Source organism: Hipposideros armiger, unplaced genomic scaffold (genome assembly GCF_001890085.2).
Source record: "Hipposideros armiger isolate ML-2016 unplaced genomic scaffold, ASM189008v1 scaffold_23, whole genome shotgun sequence".
Taxonomy (NCBI): domain Eukaryota; kingdom Metazoa; phylum Chordata; class Mammalia; order Chiroptera; family Hipposideridae; genus Hipposideros; species Hipposideros armiger.
This window is the reverse complement of record NW_017731373.1, coordinates 5,124,088-5,148,136: the sequence shown is the minus strand read 5'-3', so window position 1 is coordinate 5,148,136 and position 24,049 is coordinate 5,124,088. Positions and strand designations below refer to the sequence as shown.

At 39.5% G+C, this 24,049-nt stretch overlaps 3 protein-coding genes across 8 annotated transcripts in view; 2 read left to right on the top strand and 1 right to left on the bottom strand.

Annotated features, from left to right (window-relative positions):
* ORC2 (origin recognition complex subunit 2) overlaps positions 1 to 7,977 on the top strand; it is a 51,168-nt gene extending 43,191 nt beyond the window's left edge. Inside the window, exons 12-14 of the mRNA XM_019635609.1 lie at positions 3,314 to 3,375; positions 4,108 to 4,226; positions 6,212 to 7,977. Coding sequence (XP_019491154.1) covers positions 3,314 to 3,375; positions 4,108 to 4,226; positions 6,212 to 6,298 — 268 coding nt within the window. The 3' untranslated portion in view covers positions 6,299 to 7,977. The remainder of the gene's footprint in view (positions 1 to 3,313; positions 3,376 to 4,107; positions 4,227 to 6,211) is intronic.
* A 1,185-nt stretch (positions 7,978 to 9,162) lies between these two features.
* NIF3L1 (NGG1 interacting factor 3 like 1) lies at positions 9,163 to 21,744 on the bottom strand. Of its 5 annotated transcripts, XM_019635728.1 has the most exons (8): positions 21,431 to 21,660; positions 19,980 to 20,101; positions 19,421 to 19,881; positions 18,388 to 18,550; positions 16,702 to 16,828; positions 15,795 to 15,933; positions 14,085 to 14,168; positions 9,163 to 9,591 (listed from the first exon to the last, which is right to left on the bottom strand). In XM_019635728.1, exons 3-8 carry the CDS (start codon positions 19,854 to 19,856, stop codon positions 9,407 to 9,409), a joined length of 1,134 nt encoding a protein of 377 aa, XP_019491273.1. In that variant the 5' UTR covers positions 19,857 to 19,881; positions 19,980 to 20,101; positions 21,431 to 21,660; the 3' UTR covers positions 9,163 to 9,406. The 5 variants fall into 5 exon arrangements, with proteins under 5 accessions (XP_019491273.1, XP_019491272.1, XP_019491271.1 ...); XM_019635727.1 differs by lacking the exons at positions 19,980 to 20,101; positions 21,431 to 21,660 and adding an exon at positions 21,671 to 21,744; XM_019635726.1 differs by lacking the exon at positions 19,980 to 20,101.
* Positions 21,745 to 21,781: 37 nt separating this feature from the next.
* The window catches only part of PPIL3 (peptidylprolyl isomerase like 3), a 20,630-nt gene continuing 18,362 nt past the window's right edge, over positions 21,782 to 24,049 (top strand). The window contains exons 1-3 of one of the 2 annotated variants that reach the window (XM_019635739.1): positions 21,782 to 22,062; positions 22,681 to 22,740; positions 23,829 to 23,903. In XM_019635739.1, coding sequence (XP_019491284.1) covers positions 22,738 to 22,740; positions 23,829 to 23,903 — 78 coding nt within the window. In that variant the 5' untranslated portion in view covers positions 21,782 to 22,062; positions 22,681 to 22,737. Of the gene's footprint in view, positions 22,121 to 22,680; positions 22,741 to 23,828; positions 23,904 to 24,049 lie in introns of both variants that reach the window. The other variant, XM_019635738.1, reaches the window with a different exon arrangement.

Genomic DNA, 24,049 nt, shown 5'->3' with positions numbered 1-24,049 from the left:
GCAACCTTGCTGCAAAGAGCACACACTCTCACCAGCTTAGCGGCAGCTTAGCTCGGGCGCAGCTCACTGGCCCATGTGGGAATCGAACAGGCGATTCTGTTGCTCAGAGCTTGCGCTCTTAACCAACTGAGCCACTTGCCCGGCTCAAGGTTTTGATGCAAATCTACCTGGCTCCAAAGCTCATGCTTTTAAACACATTTTTATTAATGTTTCCAGCGGAGCCTAACTAACTTTCAGCAGCCTAACCAAGAAACATATCTGAATTAATAAAAGCTAAGAAAAGCTGGAAATAGCATAAGCCAGCAAAAAAATAAATTGTATGAAAACCTGTTGAAAGAGGGTTTTAGTAGCAAACTCCCCCCAAAGCATAGAATTCTAGAACTATATTTAACAAGAGGAAGTGTTGAAACACAACAAACCTTGTTGAGAACAGATAATTAAGATTTGAATAGATGAAGAGAAATATTGTGGTTTTGGATGAGTGGACTAAATATTATAAATGTAGCAATTCCTCCCAAGTTAGAAATGTATTAGATTTATAAGTTAATCAAAATGGAATTGATTTTTTCTTTTTGTGCTTTAAATTTGACAGAAAATTCAAAATTTCTGAACAAGCAGGTGAAACTAGCAAAGAGTATTTTTTTAAGAGCAGTGAAGGGATACTTCTGTTTAAGATGGCACAATACTTTCACAGTTATTTTGTTGTGTTTTTTTAGCTGAGCCATCCTGCCACTTGTTGGCAGCTCAGTGGCAGCTCAGCTTGGGCCGGGACTCGAACTGCTCACTGTTGCTCAGAGCTCACACTCTTGAGCGAGCTCTTAACCAACTGAACCACTCGGCCGGCCCTGCTTTGACACTTTAATTTACCTCCTTTTGTGCCAGACTCACTGCATAATAGATAAAATATAAAACAACAAAAAATAAAAAGATACAGCCTGGTTCAAAATATGAACATCTCAATGGAACAGAATCATAAAGCAGTGAGTGAGCTGAAGCCACAGCTCAGCTGTGTTCTGGATCTAGAAGCAACATTGGCAGCCAGGAATTTGACTTATGTGGGGTAACAGTAGTGTGACAATATCACTTATTGTCAGAACCCAGACATTTTTGTTCAAGACAAATACTAAACCAGACAGGATGGTAGATGTAAAAATAAAATGCATGTAAAACAATACTATACAGTGTTCAAATTTTTACATAGATATGTATATATGGATACATATATTTATATGAATAAAGTTTTGAAACGTGTGGATATGAAAAATCCCTAATTGAGGCTAGTACTGACCCTGGAAAAGAAGGGAGGGAAATAGGAGGCAGGATACATAGGAACTTACAAGTAGATCTTGGTTTTTTTTTTTACTAGCAATTTCTTTTCTTTTTCTTTGGGTTTTTTTAAAGCTTTTTGTTTAGAAATAATTACAGAGTCACAGGCTACAAAGAAATGTACAGGGAAGCCCCCGCACCTCTTTCCTAACTACCCCTCACACCACAGTGCAGTATTAAAACCAAGAAACCGACATTGGCATGATCCAGAGTTTATTTAGATTTCACCAGTGATAGCGTGCACTCAGCTTGTGTGCGCGCTGCAGTTCTGTCATGTGTGGCTTTGCGTAACTACCACCATAATGAAGATACTCAGCTGTATCACCACAAGACTCCCTCTTGTTAACTCTCAAATGCTAATGAATGTTGTTACTTTATAAAGCTGTTTTTGTATACTTGAAAATAAGATTAGCGTTGTGTTAATATTGAAATATGTATTAAATGGGTATCTAATCAGAATTTTTTATGGAGTTATGAACAGAAGTCTCCATTCAATTTTACTGTTATGCTTATTGCTAGTGGACTGGGGCGAGTTACTGCATACAAAGTTGGGGATCCATGCAGTATAAGCACTCCCAGCATTAAATAGACCCTGACTGCTCTAATGGAAATACTTTTTAGTTTGGCATATCTAAATGTCGGTGCTCTAGCCTTCAACACTTTTTTTAAAATGTATTTAAACAACTTTGAAATTTTGGTTCATTCTGCAAACTCCAATATCATTTAGTTTTTACTTAGTATGAATGTCACTGATGAAAAATCTTAACCAAAATTTAGTTGTGGAATCAATGGCAGTACAGTTGACTCTTGAACAACACAAGTTTAAATTATGCGAGTCCACTTATACTTGGATTTTTTTCAATAAATATATAGTCGGCCCTCTGTATCCCCTTGTTTGCATCGATGGATTCAATCGACCATGGATTCAATCAACTGGGAATGGAAAACAGTATTTTCAATCCATGAGTGGGAATCCACAGATGTGTAGGGTTGACTCAATGCAGCATTGTTCTATGCCATTTCATGTGAGGGCCTTCAGTGTCCATGGAGTGTGGTGTCAGCGTGGGGGGCAGATCTTTGAACCAGTCCCCTGCAGATACTAAGGGACAACTGGGAGTCCAAAGTTATACTCGAAATTTCAACTACATGAGGGGTTGGTGCCTGTAACCCCCACATTGTTCAAGGGTCAACTGTGCTTAGCTGTAAGTGGTCATTCAGATGACCCAAAATATGCTTATAAGTAATTATCATAAAAATGGAAATGCACAGGTTGAAAATTTTTGCTACACCCAGGGACTCCTGGGAATCTTTGTGTAACACTGCTTCCAACCCTACAATTCCACTTGGTACACTCTCCTACAGAAATAATTCAAAATATAAAAAAAATATTTATAGTTTTATTTAACATGACATTATTTTTAATAATTAAAATTGGAAGTAAACATCCAAAACCAGTAAGAAAATGGTAAGTTTATGGTACATGATACCATAGATGAACAGCCATTAAAAATTGTTTAGGAAGAGTTTTTAAAGACATGGAAAAATCAGTAAGTAAAACGGTGAGGTATAAAATTGTGTATACCACAAATAAGTGCGTGAATGTATGTTTCCACAATGCCTCATTCTACAAAGATTTGAGAAAGCAGCATACACAAATATGATCTCCATATCAAAGGTTAGTGATTGTTATTTTAGGGCTGTGGGATGGATATTTTCCCCATTAGATTTTATTATATATTCCAAGTTTTGTATAGTGAATTAACCTATGGTCTAAAAAGAAAATACTCCTAGGTTTTCCTTTAAAGGAAGTAAAAGAGCTTCTCCTTATAAGTAGCCCAGGATATGATATTCCTTGGAGAAAGGAACAGGAGCTAATACAGGCAGGCCAAGTATTTGACATTCTCTTCATGTATTTTGCTACTAGCTGTTATCATTTGATGTTAATTTAACATTCTGAATTTAAATTCCTGTTTGTTTTTTTCCTTAGGGGGATTTTCAGGCTACTAATAAAGTATCAGCTGGATAACCAGGATAACCCTTCTTACATAGGTATCCAATATTTGTGATATTAAATTGTGTGACTATTCTTTCACCGCTTAAATTCCTTTTTCTGGAATCTAATAATATCACTGTTTTCCCATAGCAGCTTGCTCTGTGATCAGTGTGTCTGCCACATACCAAATTTTCAAGAGGCCCTACAGATGCACTACTCAGTAGGCTGTTTGCCAGTGCAAATTGAAAAACAAACCCAGCTTGCTTTTTAAATTGCTTGTGCTAACTATGAATGTGTATTTACCAATTACATATATTTCATACACTGGGCATCTTAGGAGATTTTCTTCCCTTTGAGTTAAAGCAGTGTGTTATTGGGTTGTCAGAAAAGTCATGACGTATTTTTTCTATGTTTTTTGTTGCAAAAATGCGTCATGACTTTTCTGACAACCCAATAATTTAAACAAACATTTTAATAATCATCTCTCATGATAAAGTCAACTTTATTCACGCTGTTTAATACTGCCCACAGGATTATGTTATACTTTGTCATAGTTGACTATTTTCAACCAATCGGTTCTCCTTAAAAAATACAAGTCACAGTGTACAATACCTAAGTAGTCTCTAGTTTTGTTTCTTTGAGAGGCACTTACTTTTTAAAATCAATACTTACTGCTTTGATATACTGTGACCACAGCCCTTTTTTTCTGTGTTCTTTGGTGGGTATCCACATATGGGGTCATGTCTCAAAACCTGACTTATGTTCCCATCTCCTTTTGAACTCTCCAGGACTTTCTTTTCAAGATTTTTATCAGCAGTGTCGGGAGGCATTCCTCGTCAATAGTGATCTGACACTTCGGGCCCAGTTAACTGAATTTAGGGACCACAAGCTTATAAGAACAAAGAAGGTAAGACTTTGCTGTTGTAGCATTACCTGAGAGGAATGGCAAATGTCATTTACTTAAGGATAAATATCCCTTTGACTGAGATATGATTATGAAAATAAGGTTCCAAGACGGGTCACAAGGACCATTTAGGGAATGTGCCATTGGAGTCTGTAGAAAGAGATAGGCAGAATTACTCTGTTTCAGAGCAGAGCAGAAAACCTAACAGTTCTGGTCCAAAGTAATAGGCCATTTGAAATGTATTAGGAATCCAATAATTGTATTCCTTTCTCCCGCTTTTCCTCTATCCCATTCATTAATCTGGTCTATATTTATTGTGTGCTAACTGTAATCAGATATTGCACTAGGTATTAGGATACAGTAATAAGCAAAAACCTTTCCTCACAGAGCTTAAAGTCTAGTGGAGGATATGTACCCATGTAAAATTTTATCTGTGATAAGTCCTGTGATCAGGAGGTACATGGTTCTGAAAGAGCATATTAAAATAGTTGGATTGACCTAGTATGAATATCAGAAGAGACCACTGAACTGAGATCTAAAAGAAGACTAGGAGATAACTAGTCAGGTAGGGAAGGGACACGCAGTCCAGGCAGGAACAGCATATAGACACCCTGGAACAAAAAAGGCAGCCAGCATGGCACAAGATAAGCCTGAAAAGATAGTGATGTAAGGGCTAGACCGTGCATGACTTTTAGGCCACGGAAAAGATTTTAATCCTTATTCAAAAGTAATAGGAAGACATTTAAAAAACTGTTGTGACTCTGGTATCAGAGTGCAGTGGGACAGAATGGGATGGGAATTGCCAGAATTTAATGCACAGGGACCAGCAAGGAAGGTGTTACAGCCTGGGTGAGATGCTGATAACTTGGTCTAGGATAAAGAGAGAAAAATGGCTGGGTTCAAGATGCATGTAGGAGGCAAAATTGACAAGAATTGATGATAAATTAGATATGGGAGCCAAGGGAAAGGAAAGTGTCTGGCTTGCATAACCAGAGAGATAGTAGGATCAGTGAATAAGAAACCGGAAGAGCAACTTTTGGGGGAGGATGGATCATGAGTTAGGATTAGTATGTTCAGACTTAACTCTGTTTGAGGTCCCTTTGAGATTTCCAAGTGGAGATGTCAGCTAGGGAGTTGGATTCCTGCAACAAGAACGAGGGAATATCTGGGCTAGAGATACAAGGTTATGTATGATTCCTGTGTATTTTGGTTGTAACTGAAACCAGTCATTGGTAGGACTACCTAGAGAGATTAGAGGGCCAGGGGTTAAGCTTAGAAGTGTGACATTTAATGGCCAAGTAAAAGATAAGTCTGCAAGGTGAGAGAAACAGCCAGAGAGCCAGGAAGAAAACCAGGGTATGACATCACAGGAGCCAAGAGAAGCATGTTTAATAAAGAATGGTCAGCAGTGTCAGGTGCTGCTGAGAGGCCAAGAGAGGAAGACTGAAGATAGCTGTTGGATTTAGGAAATGGAATTCCTTGGTGGTCTAAGCAAAAACTCTTTTGGTGACAGGATAATGGTGGCAGTAGCCAGGTTATACTGGGTTGAGTGAAAAGTGAGGAAATGACGACCACCATTTATAGACAGCTCTTCTGGAAAGGTGCAGAGGTTGGTGACAGTTGAAGAATGAGAAATCTAGTGAGTTATTTAAAAATGGGAAATACCTAAATGTATTTAGAGACCAATGGAAAGGATCCAGTTAAAAGGGAAATTTCAAAACAGACAAATCACTGTGTACAATTGTAGAAAGAGCAGGAGGGTGAAGAAAATAAAGACCCACCTACTCACCTTCTAGTCTTTTCTCCACTATCGTGGTTTAACTAGAAACTCTATTTAAATAGATACATATGCCTGTGTGCTTTTTTCCCTTAATTTTTATACTTGTATATTTATATAAAATATTAAGTCCTTTTTGATTCACCTACAATAGGATTCAAATATATCTCTTACGAATGATTCACGTCCAGGGTATTCTTATCTCTCTTAGGGAAGTGATGGAGTGGAATATTTATTAATTCCTATTGACAATGGAACATTGACTGATTTCCTGGAAAAGGAAGAGGAGTCTTCCTGAAGCTGTCTTCTACTCTTGGATCTTCTGTGGAAGGGTTGTTGTACTCCAGCTGCTACTCCTCTAAAGTGTTGTGTTCACTTCCAGCATTAGACTTTTTCCAGGGCACAAGATTTAAAATTGGGAGGGGGGAATGTCATCATTTTAGAACCTTGAGTAGCCTGGCTGGTGTACCATCTCTAGTACTGTGCTATGCAGTGATCCTCAAGTTGGAGAAAATGTGCCTTTCATTCATTACCTCTCTGGAGATTTCTTGTTGGAATGAACAGTGTGCTCAGGGACTCACTGGAACTGAATGTTTGTGAATTCTTTTATACTAGAGATGATATGACTCCTAAGTTTTTGAGGGCCTTTTAACACTCCCGGAGCTGACTATTTGCAAATGTGCTTGTTCCAGACTGGAAGTACAAAGACACTGGCATCACATAAATCTGCTTTCTTAGGTTGTTCTGTGTGTCCGACAGGAAGGCAGATCATCTCTTACTAGTTTCTGAAATGGCTTAACGAAAGGCATAAGACGGGAAAAGCAGGTGATCCCACACTCTGCTTTGGGATTTAGGCTCCACACTGGGGGGTGGGAGGGGATATGACACTATTCAGTCAGGATAGTGGGAAGAGCCTATCAAGTATATAGTGTGTATACGCACCCCAGAAAGCACATGAACAATAGAACATGATATTCAGAACAGTTCATGTCTGTGCCATCACCTTCAGGATACAAGTGAGAAGCCAGGCTAGAGAAATACACTCCTGCAATACATTTTAGTCATTCTTTTCAAGACAACAGAAAATAAAAATTTAATTATTCTTGTATATTAACATATTTTTCTTGTCTTGAAAAACATGCAGATGAGTAGCATATTAATGACTGGCTTTAAAATTAATCTTGAATTCTCTATTACGTACACCTAAAACCCCACTGTAAGACATTTCAGTTTTTTTCTTAAAGTGACAATTTCAATCCTCCTAAATATTTTTCTTAGGAAAAAGGCTAACTTTGGCCACTGTAGTCAGCTTATCATCTTCACACACTCCCTGAAATATTTCATACTTGGAAATTAAATTCTTCATAAAAATAGCACTGTAATAAAGTATGTACTGCATCAGCATTTTTCACTCATGTCTTGTCTTGTAAACCCCCTTCATGAAAATATTTCCCAAAATGCTGAGAACTTTTTAAATCATTTCTTTGTGGCATATAATTTGTTAAACCCATGTACTAAGGGTTTAGTCTTACATATTAATCAGAATATTTAAAGAAATTTGTACATGATGATTCTAAAAAATTTGAATTGTACCAAACGCTATACAATGAAAAGTGAGTTTCCTTCCAATTCCCTGATCCAATCCCATAGGCAATCGTTGATAGCAGTTTATTCTTCCAGAGGTATTTTATGTACATGTGAGGGTTTTTGGTCTGTTTCTCCTTTTAAAAACACAAATGATAGCATATGATACTTGCTGATTTGCACCTTGCTTTTTTTGGCTTAAGATAATCTAGTTTATAAAAATAGTGTAAAAAAGTATACAGAATATTCAAATGACCTAATGTGCAAACTTTACATTTGCCCTTAAAAATCTACTGGTTTATTTTTTTAATTTTTGTGTCTATACTATTTGCAAGCAGTATGTGTCAATAGTCTTTATTATTAATAAATAAAAAGCCAATTTGGATAAAATCACTCTTTTTTTATTTATAGTACTGTTTTTTTGAAGTGCCTCAAAAACTCTGGGTTCAGTTTACAGATTTGATGAGGATTATAGCAGAATTGTGTGCTCTTTAACTTGTTACAATATCAATGTCGTTAAGCTCTAACCGGAGTTTTTGCTGTTACTTGCTTCTAGCAAGATTGAACAGACCTGAAACCTTGAAAGATTTTTCTGGCTGCTCTTAATAAAATGGCTAATTAAGTGGGCCAAAAAGGCATAAGGGATGTAAAACATATATTTGTACTCCACAAACTTGGCATAAGACTGAATTCCTTATGAGGGAGTGCTAGTTCTTGTGATACTCCAGAAACTGGACTTTCTTAGCATCATGTTTGTCATTTTAACACATGAACATTTCATTTGTATACAAGATCAGTGAGTTTGGGGGATGGTTAATAGATTTTGCTTAACTTTTAAAAAAATTACTAAGAAAACAAAACATTACTAAGAAAATGTTTAGAAGTCTATTTCACCCCCCAGCTATCTAAATGTGCAGCCAGTAGCATTGTTCAGAATGTATTTTCCTACATTCTAGGAGGGGAGAAGCTCTGGAGCGTTTCAGTTTGCTCATCTGTAAAAATGGGAATAATATCTACATGCTTCTTTTTATAAGGGATTGAAAATGTTTATAAAGCACCTAGTTGAGTGCCTGGCACAAAATTAATATTGTGTAAATAACCACTGTAGTATTTGAAAGCCAACCATCTTTATATATTACTAATAAAATTACAGGTAAGTTACCTAAAAAGCAATAAAACAAGTTATATGTAAAGGGAAAAAAAAAACCTCATCCCGATAAATCTCTTCCTGATTCTGAAATTTAGAGGGGAGATTATGATCTAGAAACAGGAATACATAGAGCTTATCTCCTAGATGCTACTATAAAGTGTTCCAATACCCAGTCTTAAAAGTATATTTTAGGGGCCGGCCAAGTGGCTTAGTTGGTTAAGAGCTTGCTCAAGAGTGCGAGCTCTGAGCAACAGGGTCGCTGGTTCGATTCCCAGCCCAAGCTGAGCTGCCAACAGGTGGCAGGATGGCTCAGCTAAAAAAAAAAAAAAGTATATTTTAAAACTAACCAAGGGCAGAAAGATCTAGAATGACACATCCCATTTATAATTAAGCTAAGGAGATTACTTGAACTATCTCCCACAGATGGTAACAGATTTTAGTCAATCTTGCCTAAAGTTTATAATTTGTTCTTTATAATGAATATTTCGTTAATAATCAATACATTACAGTTTTTACTCTATAAGCTACAGAACATTTGGTGAAGCAGATTAACAAACATAATGTACATTCTAAGACATTCTTCCAGAAGGAAACCAACTTCACCGATTCATGTTATACATTCGAGTTAGGAGCGAAATGATTTGAAGACTCATCCTCTTGTTCCTGTATGCATTATACCACATGAAGAGGGTCCCTGTCTGTCTCTGACAAGATAATATTAATCTTATTCTCCAAGTGAGCACCCAGCATATCTCGAAGATCAGAAAGAAAGCCTCGTTCAGTATTGGTATGTTCACAGAGGATGACATTTATTCCTTGGGAAGCAGCATCCAGAACATCATGATGGGACATCTCACCTACCAACAAAGGAAAGAGCAAGTACTTAAGTATTAAACACAGTCTATGGGATGCTGACCCATAACCATACATTCTGTACGAAGCAAATGTAATGCAGCAGAACTTGATATATACACACCTAGAAAGTGGTGTACAGGTTTCTTACTTGTCCTCCATTTTAAAAACAGACAGAGACCGTCACACTGCGAATTCCAAATTCTTGGCAGACGCAAGACAAGTATCCAAACTTGTATATCCAATAGTATCTAATACTTCTAGAACCTAACCTGTAGAACCCATTCAAAATGATTCCACAAAATAAGTGACCACTGCTAAGTAAAATGGGGCTTTCAGAGAGTTTCTTTCTTCCGTGAGTATTAAATAACAAATATGTCAAGAAAATTCTAGGTATACTTCCCAGAAGACTCCTTTATGCTTTGTGAGCACCAAAATTTTCAGTATCAACCCTAGTCCAATTCATAAGGATGAAATGAACATAAGGTTATTTCTTAATTAAAAACAAGGTATTTTCCTTTGATTTGGGCAAAATTCCTAGAAACTCTGCTACTGGTGGGAGAGGTTCATATCTTTTGTGAAAAGGTTTTGGGAAAACTCAAATGTTTTGAATTTTTAAAAACATCTGTGAATCTAATGACTTTTTTTAAAAGAAATTTTATTGGGGAACAGTGTGTTTTTCCAGGACCCATCAGCGCCAAGTCAAGCAGTTGTTTCAATCTAGTTGTAGAGGGCACAGCTCCTTGGCCCATGTGGGAACCGAACCGGCAACCTTGGTGTTATGAGCCTGCGTTCCAACCACCTGAGCTAATCAGCTGCCCCCAAGATGACTTCTAATTTAAGAGCAAAAATATACTGTACATAATTTGGCTTGTTCACAAAAACCATAATTTTGAAACAAACATAAAGGCATAAAAAATAGGGAAAAAAAGGTTCTTAAAAGAGGGGAAGGGGTTTTCTCCCACTTTTTTTTTTTTTAAGATTTTATTGGAGAATTGGGGAATGGGAACAGCCAAGCTGTTGACCTTCAATCTTAGGGTGGTGCAGCCCACTATCCCATGTGGGAGTCAAACCAGCAACCTTGTTGCTAAGAGCACACACTCTAACCACTGAGCCATCCGGCCGCCAGTCAGCAGCTCATGGCAGCTCAACTCAAGGTGCTGTGTTCAATTTTAATTGCGGGTGGGCATAGCCCACCATCCCATGCGGGAGTGCGGCAACCTTGTTGTTAGGAGCACGTGCTCTCACCAGCTGATCCATCCTGCCACCTGTTGGCAGTTCAGCTCAGGCACAGCTCACTGGCCCATGTGGGAATCAAACCAGCGATCCTGTTGCTCAGAGCTCATGCTCTTAACCAACTCAGTTGACCCTCAAGCACCTTTTAAAACAATATCAAGGTGAAATAAAAGGAGAAAAGAACACACAGGTGGCCCAGTTAGAAGCCATGCTTTAGGAAAGACAAGTCTGGCTGCCTGGACTATTAGAAATGCTGGCTGGAGAATGCAATCGATGAAGACCCTGTGATAATAGCTGAAGGCAAAGGAAAGAAAAGCCTGGCTCAGGAAGGCAGCTGTAAGAAAGAAAAAGCAAATGACAGAATTTATACAATGTTTGCAAGGAGCAAGCTCCCCATTTGCTGGTCTTTCTAGGATACTGCCCTTAACAGCCTAATACAATGTTACGCTCAAAGGAAGGATGATGAACATCGGCAGAGGCCTATATAGTCTTTTGGCTGGTGCTTTCCAACCCTGAAGTTATATTCTGAGTGATGCCACAGCCAGATAAGATATTTTCTAATTCCCCAACAGGAAGGACAGCTTAATATTTTGGAACTCTTTTTTTTTAGATTTTTTTTATTGGAGAATTGGGGGAGGGGAACAGCGTTGGGGAATCGGGGAAGGGGAACAGACAAGTTGCTGTCCTTTTTGTTCTTCAGTCTAGTTGTAGAGGACGTTGCTTCACTGGCCCAAGTTGGCACCATCATTGCACTCTTCCCAGGTGAGGCAGATCAGTCACCGGCTTCTGGACAGCCGCTCACGCTGGCTGCTGGCTACATACGGAAGCCCATGGCAACCCACTGCCACAGGGGCTGCAGCCTACACCATCACGGGTGATTCACGGCAGCCCAGCTCCAGGTTGAGCTGTTGTTCAGCTACTTAGCTGTAGAGGGCAGTGTCACTGGCCCTCATATGTGGGATCCGAACCGGGGCCCTCTGGCGTCCCAAGCCAGCTCTTAACCAACGCGCCACTCAGCCGGCCCATTTTGGAACTCTTGTGAACTTATCTTATGCACATGTTGCTTTACAATAAAAAGCTAGCTTTAAAAAAGTCATTTATGAGAAAATAATCATATCCCAAATTGAGAGATATATCAAAGCAAATGGCCTATACTCTTCAAAAATGTCAATGCTGGGCCAGCCGAGTGGCACAGTTTAAGAGTTGGCTTGGGACGCCAGTTCTGAGCAGGGCCCGGTTCGGATCTCACATTAGGGCCAGTGACGCTGCGCCCTCTACAGTAAGATGGTGAACAACAGCTTGACCTGGAGCTGGGCTGCCGTGAGTTGCCGGCAACGGCGTAGGCTGCAGTGGAGCTGCAGTGGGCTGCCGTGAGCTACAGTGAGTGGCTGGCAGCCAGCATGAGCAGCCGGCAGCTGGCGTGAGCTGCCAAGAGCCGCTGTGAGTGGCCATCCAGAGGCCGACGACCGATCTGCCTCACCCGGGAAGAGCACAATGATAATACCAACATGGGCCAGTGAAGTGACGTTCTCCACAGCTAGACTGAAGAACAAATGGGCCGCAAGTTGTCTGTTCCCCTTCCCCGATTTCCCAATGCTGTTCCCCTCCCCCAATTTCCCCAAAAAAAATCTTAAAAAAAAAAAAGTCAATGCTCTGAAGACCAAGCTAGGAACAGGACTGTATATTAATAAGTGTTTTAACACTATTAAATTCCTGAATTTGATAACTGTTCCAAGGTCATATAAGAGAATGTCCTTGTTCTTAGGATATATATGCTGGTGTATTAGAGGTAAAAGATCATCAGGTCTGCAATTTATTACAAAATGGTTTTGGGGGGAAACATATTTATATACACACATATATATACATGCACTTATATAATAAGTACACAGAATGTACAAGTGTGGCAAAATATAATCAGTAATCTAAGTGAAGGGCACACAGGAGTTCATTATACTATTTTGCACCTTTTCTATAAATCTGAATTTCCTTCAAAGTGAAATGTTACAATTAGTCACACACCATGCTGTAAGATATTCTGTCCAATCGCCTACACAGTAAATTTATTTCAATTGGGTACAAGATTGAGGGCTTAGAAAAATCTTCCATCTTCAGAAGGATAGAAAACATTATGGTTGTGTACATTTTCAATTGGTTCAGAGCAACTACATCAGGCTTGCAGCCTTTGTAAGAAGGTGTGCTAGATAAGGTGCATGTGGGAGCTGGAGAGGCACAGAGGTAGCCAAGGGAACGACCAGAGGATTAAGGCCTAGAGTCGGTCCTCGAGGTGGGAAAAGTAACCTCTGACGCCCACTGCGGACACTGCGGAGGAGCAAAGGTGGAGACGCAGCTGGTAGCAGCAAGGAATTTCTCCCACTTCCTTGGGAGGAATGATGACCATGTTATCTATTAGCTATTATCCTCAAGGACAGTGTCAAGCTGGGAGCCAAACAATTACTGTCCAATACAAATGCATACAGGAGGTTAAGGACATAGTGACAGGGATCGAAGAGGAAGGTATGACCGTCAGGGACAGAAGCCAGACAGTGACAGAAAAAGTTTCTCAAAGGAGGTATCTTTCAGCTTATCTGGAGAAGTACAAAGAAAGGGGCAAAGAAAAGACATTCTAGCCAGAGAAAAACAGCACAAGCAAAGACTGCATGAAAAAGGATGAGACACTCAGGCTTCAGCAGGACAGATAAATCACTGAAGGTTTTTAGCCAGGGTAATGTTATGCACCATCAAATCTGTACTTTTGAAAGCTAATTTTGAGGGAGTATGTGGATGGTTAAGATAGAGACTTGATGAAGTACTTCAGGCAGGAGATGATGCCTGGAGAGAGACAAGGGGAAAGGTTCTAGAAAGATTTTGGAGCTAGAACTAATAGGAACTGATAACTGACTTTAGGGCTGAGTAAGAGGAACCATCTTCTAGCTAACGTGACAAGGTAGAACGTGTCCCATTAACTGACATGAAATCGGAGAGAAACCACATTTGGAAGAATATAAGTTAAATGGTGAACATCAGGTTGCTTGGGGTTTTTTAGATAATCTAATAATAAACCGTTACATGATTTTTTTCCTTCCACAAAGAATATTTCTAGGTAGTTCTTATTTAGTTCGGGTTCAAAAAACATTTATTAGATCCATCTATATGCCAGGTGCTACCCTAAAAGCTGGTATTTTTAACTTGTAAAATATAAACCAAGGTTGGGAAAGGATACATAGAAAAAGGGTAGAAAGAGAGGGAAAGGCGGGCCTACCTGTGAGGTAAAGGTCAGCCTCTGCCCCCCGCAGCACACTGCTCCCAGAACCAGCGCACAAGGCCACAGCTTTGACTTGGGACTCTTCAAGATAAAGGAGACAAGAGACCAATACTTTGTAATTCCCCTTCGTGTTAACATTATAATTTGCACCAAGAATCCTAAATATAATGCAGACTTCCTTCCTGGTCTCATCACCAGGATAGGAATTTGCTTACTGAATTAAAAAATATACCAAAACATATCTTCATACAGGCAAACAGATTATCTTTGGTATGGCACAGCTAAACCAAGGCAGGGTTGTTATTCCCTTGGACATACATGGCACCACAAGCCCACAGAAGGCACCACTGAAAGATGCTAACAGTACAGCTCTAGGCTTTATCGCAATGCTATTAGGCAAAGTAACCTCACCTGGGTGTCCAGGCAACAGTGCGAGGTAGGCAGGGAGTATCTGTTCTCAGGTGAGGAAGCAGAGGAACTAAAAGGGGCAGTTAGAAGACCGCTACGAATGGATTTGACACATTTTTAAATATGGTTATTTATCTTAAAAGAGTATCCTCTGAATTGTGAAATAACAGAAACGTTCAAGCCAAAATCCAACAAGTATTTAGCACTTAGATTTCTAGAATGGATACTTCATTAGTGGCCAGACAACAGTGGTTTATTTCAAAAGAGAGGCTTTGGAGTTGGATCCGAAGTCAAATCCCACTTCTGCCATCCATTTCCTTTGGAAATTAACTCCCATGAGTCATTTCATCCAATTGTGGACTTCTGGGTAACTTAGTTATCTCTGAACCACAGTGATTTCACCTATACAATGGGAATACAACACCTACCACAGAGCTAACAAGAGCTAGCATTTACTGTACTTAATGTGTGCCAGTGACTGCTCTGTCACATAGATTATGTATCTACCTCGATGAGTTAGGGTTTATTATTACTGCAGTTTTTACAGATGTGACTACCAGGATACAAAGGGGTTAACTAACTTGTCAAAGTCAAGCAGCAAATAGGACAGATAAATTTGAGCACAAGACATTCAGAATCCACATCCACAACCTGTGTTCCTTTGCAGTGGGAACTATATACTTAGGATACTTAGTACAGCGCTAGGCTCACTGCAGGGGTCTAATAAATGTTCTGTTCATTCCTTTTGTTCCCCAAAGTACTGGAAAAAGCCAAAAGAAAAGATAGCGACTACGAGACTCAGAAACTGCAGAGGGTCACTTCACTTAGTAGCATCTCACGATAAAGTATCACCGGTATTATAAAGTGCAAGATTTGTGTAGTAACTGGAGCAGTTATAATTCCCAGCTCTTCCTGGCATGTGATAGGTTGGCACTGCATGTGCATCCTAGGTTAGATTGGGCAATGTGACCAATTCTGGACAATGAGTTGAACAAAAGTTCATTTCCAGGCTAGAATGTTTAACTGATGGTTTAAGATGCTCCAAATCTCTCACTCTGCAACAGCGACCAGACCTCCCCTGATGACTTGGGATGAACAGAGTGTGACAGAAATAACTCTTGTTGAAGCCAAGGAGATGTTTATAACAGCAGAACCTAACCCACCCTCATTGATAACGTAAACCAGTCATCTCCTATGAGCTGCTAAACATGTTTCCTTTCACTTAATACAATCAAGAGATTCAACTTTTGCCCAATGTTATCAGTATGTATAGTAGACAAATAAAGAAAACATACTTACCTAAGGTCCTCCCTACCCCAAGAGCAAGACGAACATGAGATAGTTTTAGGTGCCTTTTGATTCGCTCAATCATGGTTGCCAAGGAGACAGGTTCATCCAATGTGCATAGCCGTCCCATTCCAGTATGTAGAAGCAGAGGCTGAAGAGAAACACAAGTTAGAAAAACTGTGCATCGTCAGTCCTAGAAAACAAACCTGTAGAATAAACAGCAAATGCAGAGATCAATACAACATGCATGCTGTGAGCTTACGACAGTCAGCTCCAGGCTCAAGTTTGGAGAGACAAACCTGACAAAAACATTCTCTGACTTCTAGTCACACTGCCCTACTTTCCCAGAGTCTCCTGGGAAGGCAGATGTTTAAATAATCACAAAAAAGGTGTTTAAATATAAGGTAGGTGCTATTTTTTAGTGGGAGCACAAAGGAATGATAAAATAAATGAGCTGAGTCTTAGGGAGGGGGGTACTTGGAAGAAATCGAATCAAAGGTTTTACAAAGACTTGTGTGTCCCAAATAACTGTTTGCAAGAATAACAAGAAAGCAGATACTGTGGCTACCACAATGATGGCTACCAGTCTGGTAGTCATAGTATTATTAATTCTTTACAATTAATGTCACTATGTTATGTGAGAGCTGGGAGAAATTTTTGTTGTTTATAAGCTATCCAGTCTGTGGTATTTTGTTATAATAGTCCAAATGTGTTACAGCAGCCCAAATGGACTAAAACAAGTATCAACATTTTTCTATTCCTAGAATGTCTCCCCTGCTCAATATAATTCCCAGGGAATATTATGCCCTCATCACTACTTTGTGCTTCTTTAGGTAATAGTTAATAGCCTGATGATCTAACAATTAACAAACGAATTTGCCAAACAAAAATGTACAGCAATATAAGATATTTTTATTACCTTCTCCAGTGACAGAATTTCAGTCTTCTGATACAGTTGTCTGTTCTGGGAAAGAAAAGCCACCACCTGAATCAATGCTTGCTGACTACAATTCAGACTGATCCGTGTTTGTTCTTCATCATCAGTCCTAGAAAAAAAGTCACTCACTGATTTAAGATAAATATAAACAAGAAGTATTTTAAATAATCCATATTTTACAACTTCCTGTAATATATTATATTTATATGGAATTTAGAACTTAATCCCCACTTACTAAAATACTGTTTCTCAAACGTTAGAATGCATCAAAATCACCTTGAGGTTCTTGAAAGTCCCCAATACTATTAGAGGACATTTGTAATGATTTTATTATCAGGTATATATACTTAAAAACTACTTATCAAAGGAGTCATTTTATTTTCAAAGGAGTCACTTTTTGGTGTAGCCTGATAATAGATTTCCATTTGATTAAAGTAATTATATTTATCTTTGTTTTTTGAACAACTGTTAAATCCTAGCTTTGTATAACTTGTCTTTTATGATGCTTCAATAGTTATTAGGGTAGATTAACCAAAAAGAAAATCTATGAGGCAACATTTTGGTATCTCTACCCTAAATAAATGATTACCCCTATAGGAGGCACAGTAATGTATGTGCCTCCATACATTAAAGAGCTTGCAAATCACTGATTTGCTGGGAACTGAAAAAGTAAAACTATGTTATCAGTATACCACTATGTTTATATATACAGACATACCTCTTTTTATTGAGCTTCACAGTTGTTGTTTTTTTACAAACTGAAGGCAAGACCTTCCACTAGCAAAAAAGATTACAACTGGCTTTACTGTGCTACTTGCTTTATTACGGTGCTCTGGAACTGAACCCGTAATATCTCCGAGGTATGCTTGTACCCTATAGTAAAAAGAGCTACCATTCACCATTACCAGGAGGATGAGAAATACTGTACATAAAATGTGTAGTATAGTCCCTCACATATAAAAAAAATAGTTGAGTGTGGGGCTGGCCGAGTGGCTCAGTTGGTTAAGAGCGCGAGCTCTGAGCAACAGGGCCGCCGGTTCGATTCCCACATGGGCCAGTGAGCTGCGCCAGAGGTGAGCTATTGCTGAGCTGCCAACAAGTAGAAGGATGGCTCAGCTGGTGTAACAACAAGATTGCCTGTTCAATGGGGGGCTACGCTCACCCGCAACTAAGACTGAACTCAGCACCTTGAGCTGAGCTGCTGCCCGGATGGCTCAATGGATAGAGCGTGTGCTCTTAACAAGGCTGCTGGTTCGACTCCCGCGTGGAATGGTGGCTATGCCCACTCACAACTAAGATTGAACACAGCACCTTGAGCTTAGAGGCCATGAGCTGTCGACAGGAAGCCAGATGGCGACTGGCGCCCTCCACAACGAAGATTGAGGAACAACAACTTGGCTGGTCCCCCTCCCCAATTCCCCAACACTGTTCCCCTCCCCCAATTCCCCAATCTTTAAAAAAATAAATAGTCGAGTGTTACTTAGTGTTTGTATTGTTTTGAAAAGCTCCCATAATTCTCCAGGACCACATACAAGTGAGAAGTATGCTGCTTTTAAACCAATCCTGGGGAAAACGATTTGTTTCAAACCTAAATACCAGAGTTACAGACTTTGTAAGGAAGATCCTTACAAATAAATACACACACAAAAAGAGAAAATTATATTGTACCTAGCAGAAAAAGAAGTGACCGAAACATCTGAAATTCCTTTCACTGTAGAAATGACTTCATCCAGGTCTTGGGTGTGGTTAACATTAAATTCTACTCGGTGTGTTCCCTCCGTGGGGTAGTTAGGTGCTTTGGAAGGATGTATGGGCCTGGAGGTGCAAACTCCTAAAAAAAAAAAAAGAAAAGTGGGGAAATGGGAGTTTTTGTGTTGTTGTTTTTTAATTAAAAAGATAAACTATTATGGATAACACTTGAATGAGTATTTTTTAGATTCATTCTCAGATGCTTATATAATATATACACATATACAAATCCCTTACATACACATCTAACAGTTCCCATAAACTAGAGATTTAGTACAGATATACAAAATCAAATTTGTTTTCAGAATTATTTTCCAGAAGACTTAAGTAACACAAAAACGTGGACAAGAAAGACTGATTTATGAATTTTTAGATGATATATAGAATTGTGGCTGCTTACTAAATTTACTCATGTAAACGATTCAGGTTGCAAATGCTCATAATGTACCTGACCACATCAATGCAGATTATATCATCATAAAAGCTTCAGCCCAAAATGAGTCAACTAAAAAGACTTACTAAAAATAAAGCTAAAACACATATACTGAATTCCTTACTTATATTGGGCATAAAAGTAAGCATTCAATAAAACTCTGATGTCTATTTGACTGACTAAGTATATTCTGGAAAGGCCTGAGCTTTCAACTCAATTTAACAAGCATTTCAAGAGTGGCTGGGCGCTAGGCACTATGCCACATGAATGAGGAATCACAAAGCTTAGTTCAGCAATGAAGATTCCCTATGCTTTCCTTACTCATTAAGGAGAAACATTTTGTTTTTCAAATGCAATTTAATTGCCCAATTTTAGCGACAATACATTTAAATATATTATGTAAAAATAGAATAATGCTCCCACCATTAGAGCAGTTAAAACTCTATTGGAAAGACACACTAAAATTTCAAAGCACTTGTAAGGAAAATATTAAACATGAAAGAACAAGAGGCTTCTGACCAAGCCCTTTAGCCAACCAGCTGTTGACTCCCTGGGGTGCAGCGTCATAGGCTGTGTGAGGTGAGTAAATAGCCACTCTGTTCTCCAGAGCCCGAATCACCAGGCGCTCCTTCCAGGTTTTCCAGGTTATGCACTTCATAGGTTGGAAAATAGGCGGATGGTAGGAAAGAATGAGATCAGCCTTCTTCCGCAGTGCCTCCTGCATCACTTCCTCGGTCAAGTCATTGGTCAGAAAGAGTGTGTTTACAGGATGTGGTGGACTTGGTTCCACTAGTAATCCAACATTGTCCCAACTCTCAGCAAATGACAGGGATGCAAAATCATTCAAGGAGGAAAGGAGAGCCTTCAGATCCATGAAGGAAGAGGAAGAATTGCAGATCATGGAATGAACGAGCCGGACTGTCGTGGGGACCAGGCGTACACGAGATGACAACATACAGGAACCAGGTAAAACTGAGTATCTGAAGTCAAAACACAGAAAATGGTACACATGTACACGTTAGGCCCAGACCTTTGCGGCAATGAAGCACATGAGCAAAAGAGCTGCAGTCATACATACCTAAGTTCAAATACTGGCTATGCCACTTACAGCACATGGTATCTTAGGTAAGTCATTTAACCTTTCTGAATTTGTTTCCTCATTTACAAAATGGAAATACTATAACCTTCCTCACAGGTCATCTGGAGGAGCAAATGGATTAATATGTGTAAGTCCCCTAGCACAAGCCTGTACATAATACACAAATGTTCATCCCCTCCTCTCCGGCCCCTACCACACCTTTGTTCTTGTTCTCCCCACCCTTGCTTCAACCACTCATTCTCCTCCCTTCTCCATTTCTCTAAATATTACCCTTTCTTCCAAGTCCCTTTCAGCTTCCTAAATAAAGCTTTTCTTAACAAACCTTCCTTTTCAGTGTCTCCCTCCTCCCTGCTCCGCCCCACTCTGCCCTGGTATTCTCATATTATATTCCTGTTTGTCTGTCTCCCCAGTATGCTAATACTACTGAACAGGAACTATCTTTTATACATCTCAGGATCACCAACATAGACCAGCACTAAATGCTTACTGCACAGATGGACACAATTCCCCTCCCCCCTCACAGCAGAACTTGGAGTTAGGGTGGTATATATTGGCATTTAAAAGCACTCAAAAGGCAGGAGCTGCTGCCCCTGAACCAACACCTGCGACAGGATGGCCAGGCTCAAGAGATGAACGTGGAGGGCACTGTGCCCACAGAGTCTGTAAGCCTTCTAGACAGCTATATCCAATAGAAAAGATAACATTATCAATTCCATTCTTAAATTTAGTATCCATAAACATTTTTTGTTTTTGAAGAAAAGCATTTCATAATATGCACAATAATTAACTAGAAAGCACAGCCAACTGTAAATTTAATAAAATATTCACAACCCAAGGATTTCAAAAGCAGATTTGGGGCAACATTTCTACAGCAAAAATATTTGCGATGAGAGCACTATTTGAAGTGAGAGCACTATTTGAAGTGATGTGGAGCCTCCATTAACCACCGGAGCCTGGGGTCCTGTAAGATTTTCTAATGTCCTTATACCACATCCACTCTGCACATTCCACGTCCTGATAGTATTCCATTCTCCAGACTCTTCTAAATCTAGCAAGTGCAAGTGGGCCACCCCCAGCTGAGTTATCTACCGTTACATTTGAAAGAGCGCTTGGAAATAACAGAACATTTCCCCATTTCACAGATTAGAAAACTGCAAAGCTGTGTAGCTTGATGCCACAATTAACAATGGGAGGCGGCAGAGCATGGTGGGTAAGAACACCGGTGGGTAAAAATCAGACTGACTCCCAAAGCCCCAGCTATGTCACGTTACTTAACCTCTGCTGTTTCCACCTCTGAAGAATGAAAATAAGCGCCCAACTCAGTGTTGTCTCAAGATTTAACCGTAAAGCCGGGAACAATACTTGACCTGTGTTTAACAACATTAGTAAGTCCCACTATACAGCCTACAAACGACACCTTCTTAAGTTACCTCATCCACCTTCACTTCTGTCCCACTTCAGGCCTTTTCCAGGACAATAAAGAGCCCTGGTGGCACAGCCAGTCAGTCCTTGAGTCTGGACTCCTTCCCCACTAGTGCCCTATGCTCTCATACGGCAAGCCCGGTTCCTGCCTCTATCACCTCTTAGACCTCCTACCGCTGCAGTATGCAGACTACAGCCACAGCTCGCATCAATCTACGCCCGCGGGATTTAAGTCACGGAAAACTCACCAGTCCTGGGAACACTCCCCCAGCGTCACTTCCGGTCCCGTGCGGGACTTCTTGGCCGCGTGAGAATGGGCGGGGCAGAGGCAAAGGAACCAGGCGGAAGTGGTCCTTGGCATTTTTACCTCTGAGCCCAAGACTTCCCCAGAATAGTTCCGGGCTAGGCGTCTTATCCTAATGTAACTATTGTATTAGAAGAGCTCCTTTTCACTGTCAAAAGTGTTTCGGGTGAAGATGAGTTACATTGTCTCCCTAATTCTAGTCATTTTGGTTTGAGATAGGGAGGAGAGGAGAGGAAGAAGGAGGCAAGCCCGTCAGGGGCGTTCTCTCGAATGGGTCCCATGCTCGACTTCCGGTGGCCCGAAGAGACTGATTTCCACTTTTGAGACCTTTCGGAGGTATCTGCGATTGCATCTTTTCTGTTTTAACTACGGTTGTGTTAATCGAAGTGATTAAGTAAGTATGGGGTAACGCGCTCCCTCTTTCATTAACTTATTTAAATGCTTGCAGAGCAGTGTGTTTTAGCTCTTAGGCTGCTTCGAGTGAGCATTCTGGGCGGGGAGGGAAACAGACTTAATAAAGTATACGGTATACTCGTGGTAAGTGCTATGGAGCAAAGAAAATAGGGCAGGTACTAGGGTTAAGGCATTTTTAAATAGAGTTATCAGGTTAGTGAGAGCTGACTTTTGAGCACAGGCTTGGAGGTGAGGAAAACAGCCGAATAAATGCCTGAGTGTAAGCGGTCCAGGCGAAGAGAACCGCCAGTGTCTAGACCCCGAGGCGGAAATGTACCTGCTTGTTGGAGGACTGCAAGGAGACCCTTGAAGAACAGTGAGCAGGGGATGTAGGAGGTTGAGGGCCTTGAGTGGGGTGGAACTCCTCATCACTTCCATAATCGGATTTTTATTACTTGGAGGGTACTCTTCGAGACTTTTTCTTGTACATATGCAGTAAACATGAGCATGAGTGAGGTAAGAGAAGCAAATCAACTTAATTATTTTTTCTTTTGGTAATAGAGATTTGTTTTCGAACTTCGCTCAATAAGACTGAGAAATTAAGTAACAGTAAGAAAAATGGTAAGTTTTATAGAATTCTTATGAATATCTTTCATTGTAAATAATTTTTAGAAGTTCAGTCAGGGGAAATAAAACGGCATGGAAATTTCATATGAGAAGACAGAAAAATGATAAGCTGTGATTCATACACTGAAAATATTCTAAGCAAAACGAAGTAAGCAAAATTACTTTTAAATTGTTTATGTTTTCACTTAAAACACAGAATTTACCTTTTGTGGAAAAAAGATTGATTACAAGATACAGAGATGGAAAGGGTGAATAGGAGGAGCAGAAGGATGTAGCCAGGTGTGACCATTTTAATTGGAACCTTTTCTCTGTATCTAAGGTGAACAATAGAGCTCTAAATAGATGAAAAGCAATAAGAATAATGTCCTACCCCACCCCACCCCGTGCCTCCTACAGACAACACACGCTCCTCTCTATTTTCAACTAGCCATACTTTATGAATGCTGGATACTTTTATAAGAATAGAAATGAAAAAGGAAGCCCCAGAATACTTTTCCTTTTTTCTGGAATGGGGTAACAAAAGGAGTATTCAAACTACCAAAACAACAGGTAATACAAACAGCAAGCATAAAGAGTACTATGGGTACCTCTGCACATTTAGAATCTAGAAACATTGATTTTTTTATGTCTTGTCTTTGGGTCTGTATCTCACAAATTACATAAGGGAAATGGTGGGAACTATATTTTGAAATTCATTTTCTTACTATTGTTCAGTAAATATTAATGATGTCAGTGAATGCCATTTAAATCAATAATAACTAACATTACAATTTTTATTTTTATTGATGAAAAATTCAAACTTAATTATTTTCATCATAATATTTGCTCCCCAGTTTTTAGCATAGGTACTATTTTACCCTAAACTTTATGTTTATCTTCTGGAGTTGTTTCCTACTGCTGAAGTAAATTTTGAAGAAATATAAGTTATCCCCCAGAGCTTCTATGTGGACCAGTCATCTCTGAAACAGTATTTCTATCTACTTTTATTTAGGTCATCTTTAATATCTAGGTAGGGAAATCATACAGTGCATAAAGTTACCTGAAGAAATCTTCATTTTCCTCACATTCTCTCTCCTTTTTAGTCGGTGACACTGCATACAGATGTAGGTGATATTAAAATAGAAGTCTTTTGTGAGAGGACACCCAGAACATGTGAAGTGAGTACCATTATGTACAAATAAAAAAATGAGTTAATGTAACAGGTAACTATTTTGAAATTGAATGATTCAAGAAAACTAAACAATAGCCAAAAAACTTTTCTATAAAACCATAGTCAAGTAAAGCCAGCCATCATAATTTCTGG

Coding starts and splice junctions, on each gene's coding strand:
- NIF3L1 (XM_019635725.1), bottom strand. CDS start 21,631: ATGCGAGCTGTGGCTGTAGTCTGCATACTGCAGCG. Junction 16,829..18,387: donor GTCACTTCTTTTTCTGCTAG/GTACAATATAAT, acceptor CTTTTTTTCTAG/GACTGATGATGAAGAACAAA. Junction 15,934..16,701: donor AAATTCTGTCACTGGAGAAG/GTAATAAAAATA, acceptor GTTTCTCTTCAG/CCTCTGCTTCTACATACTGG.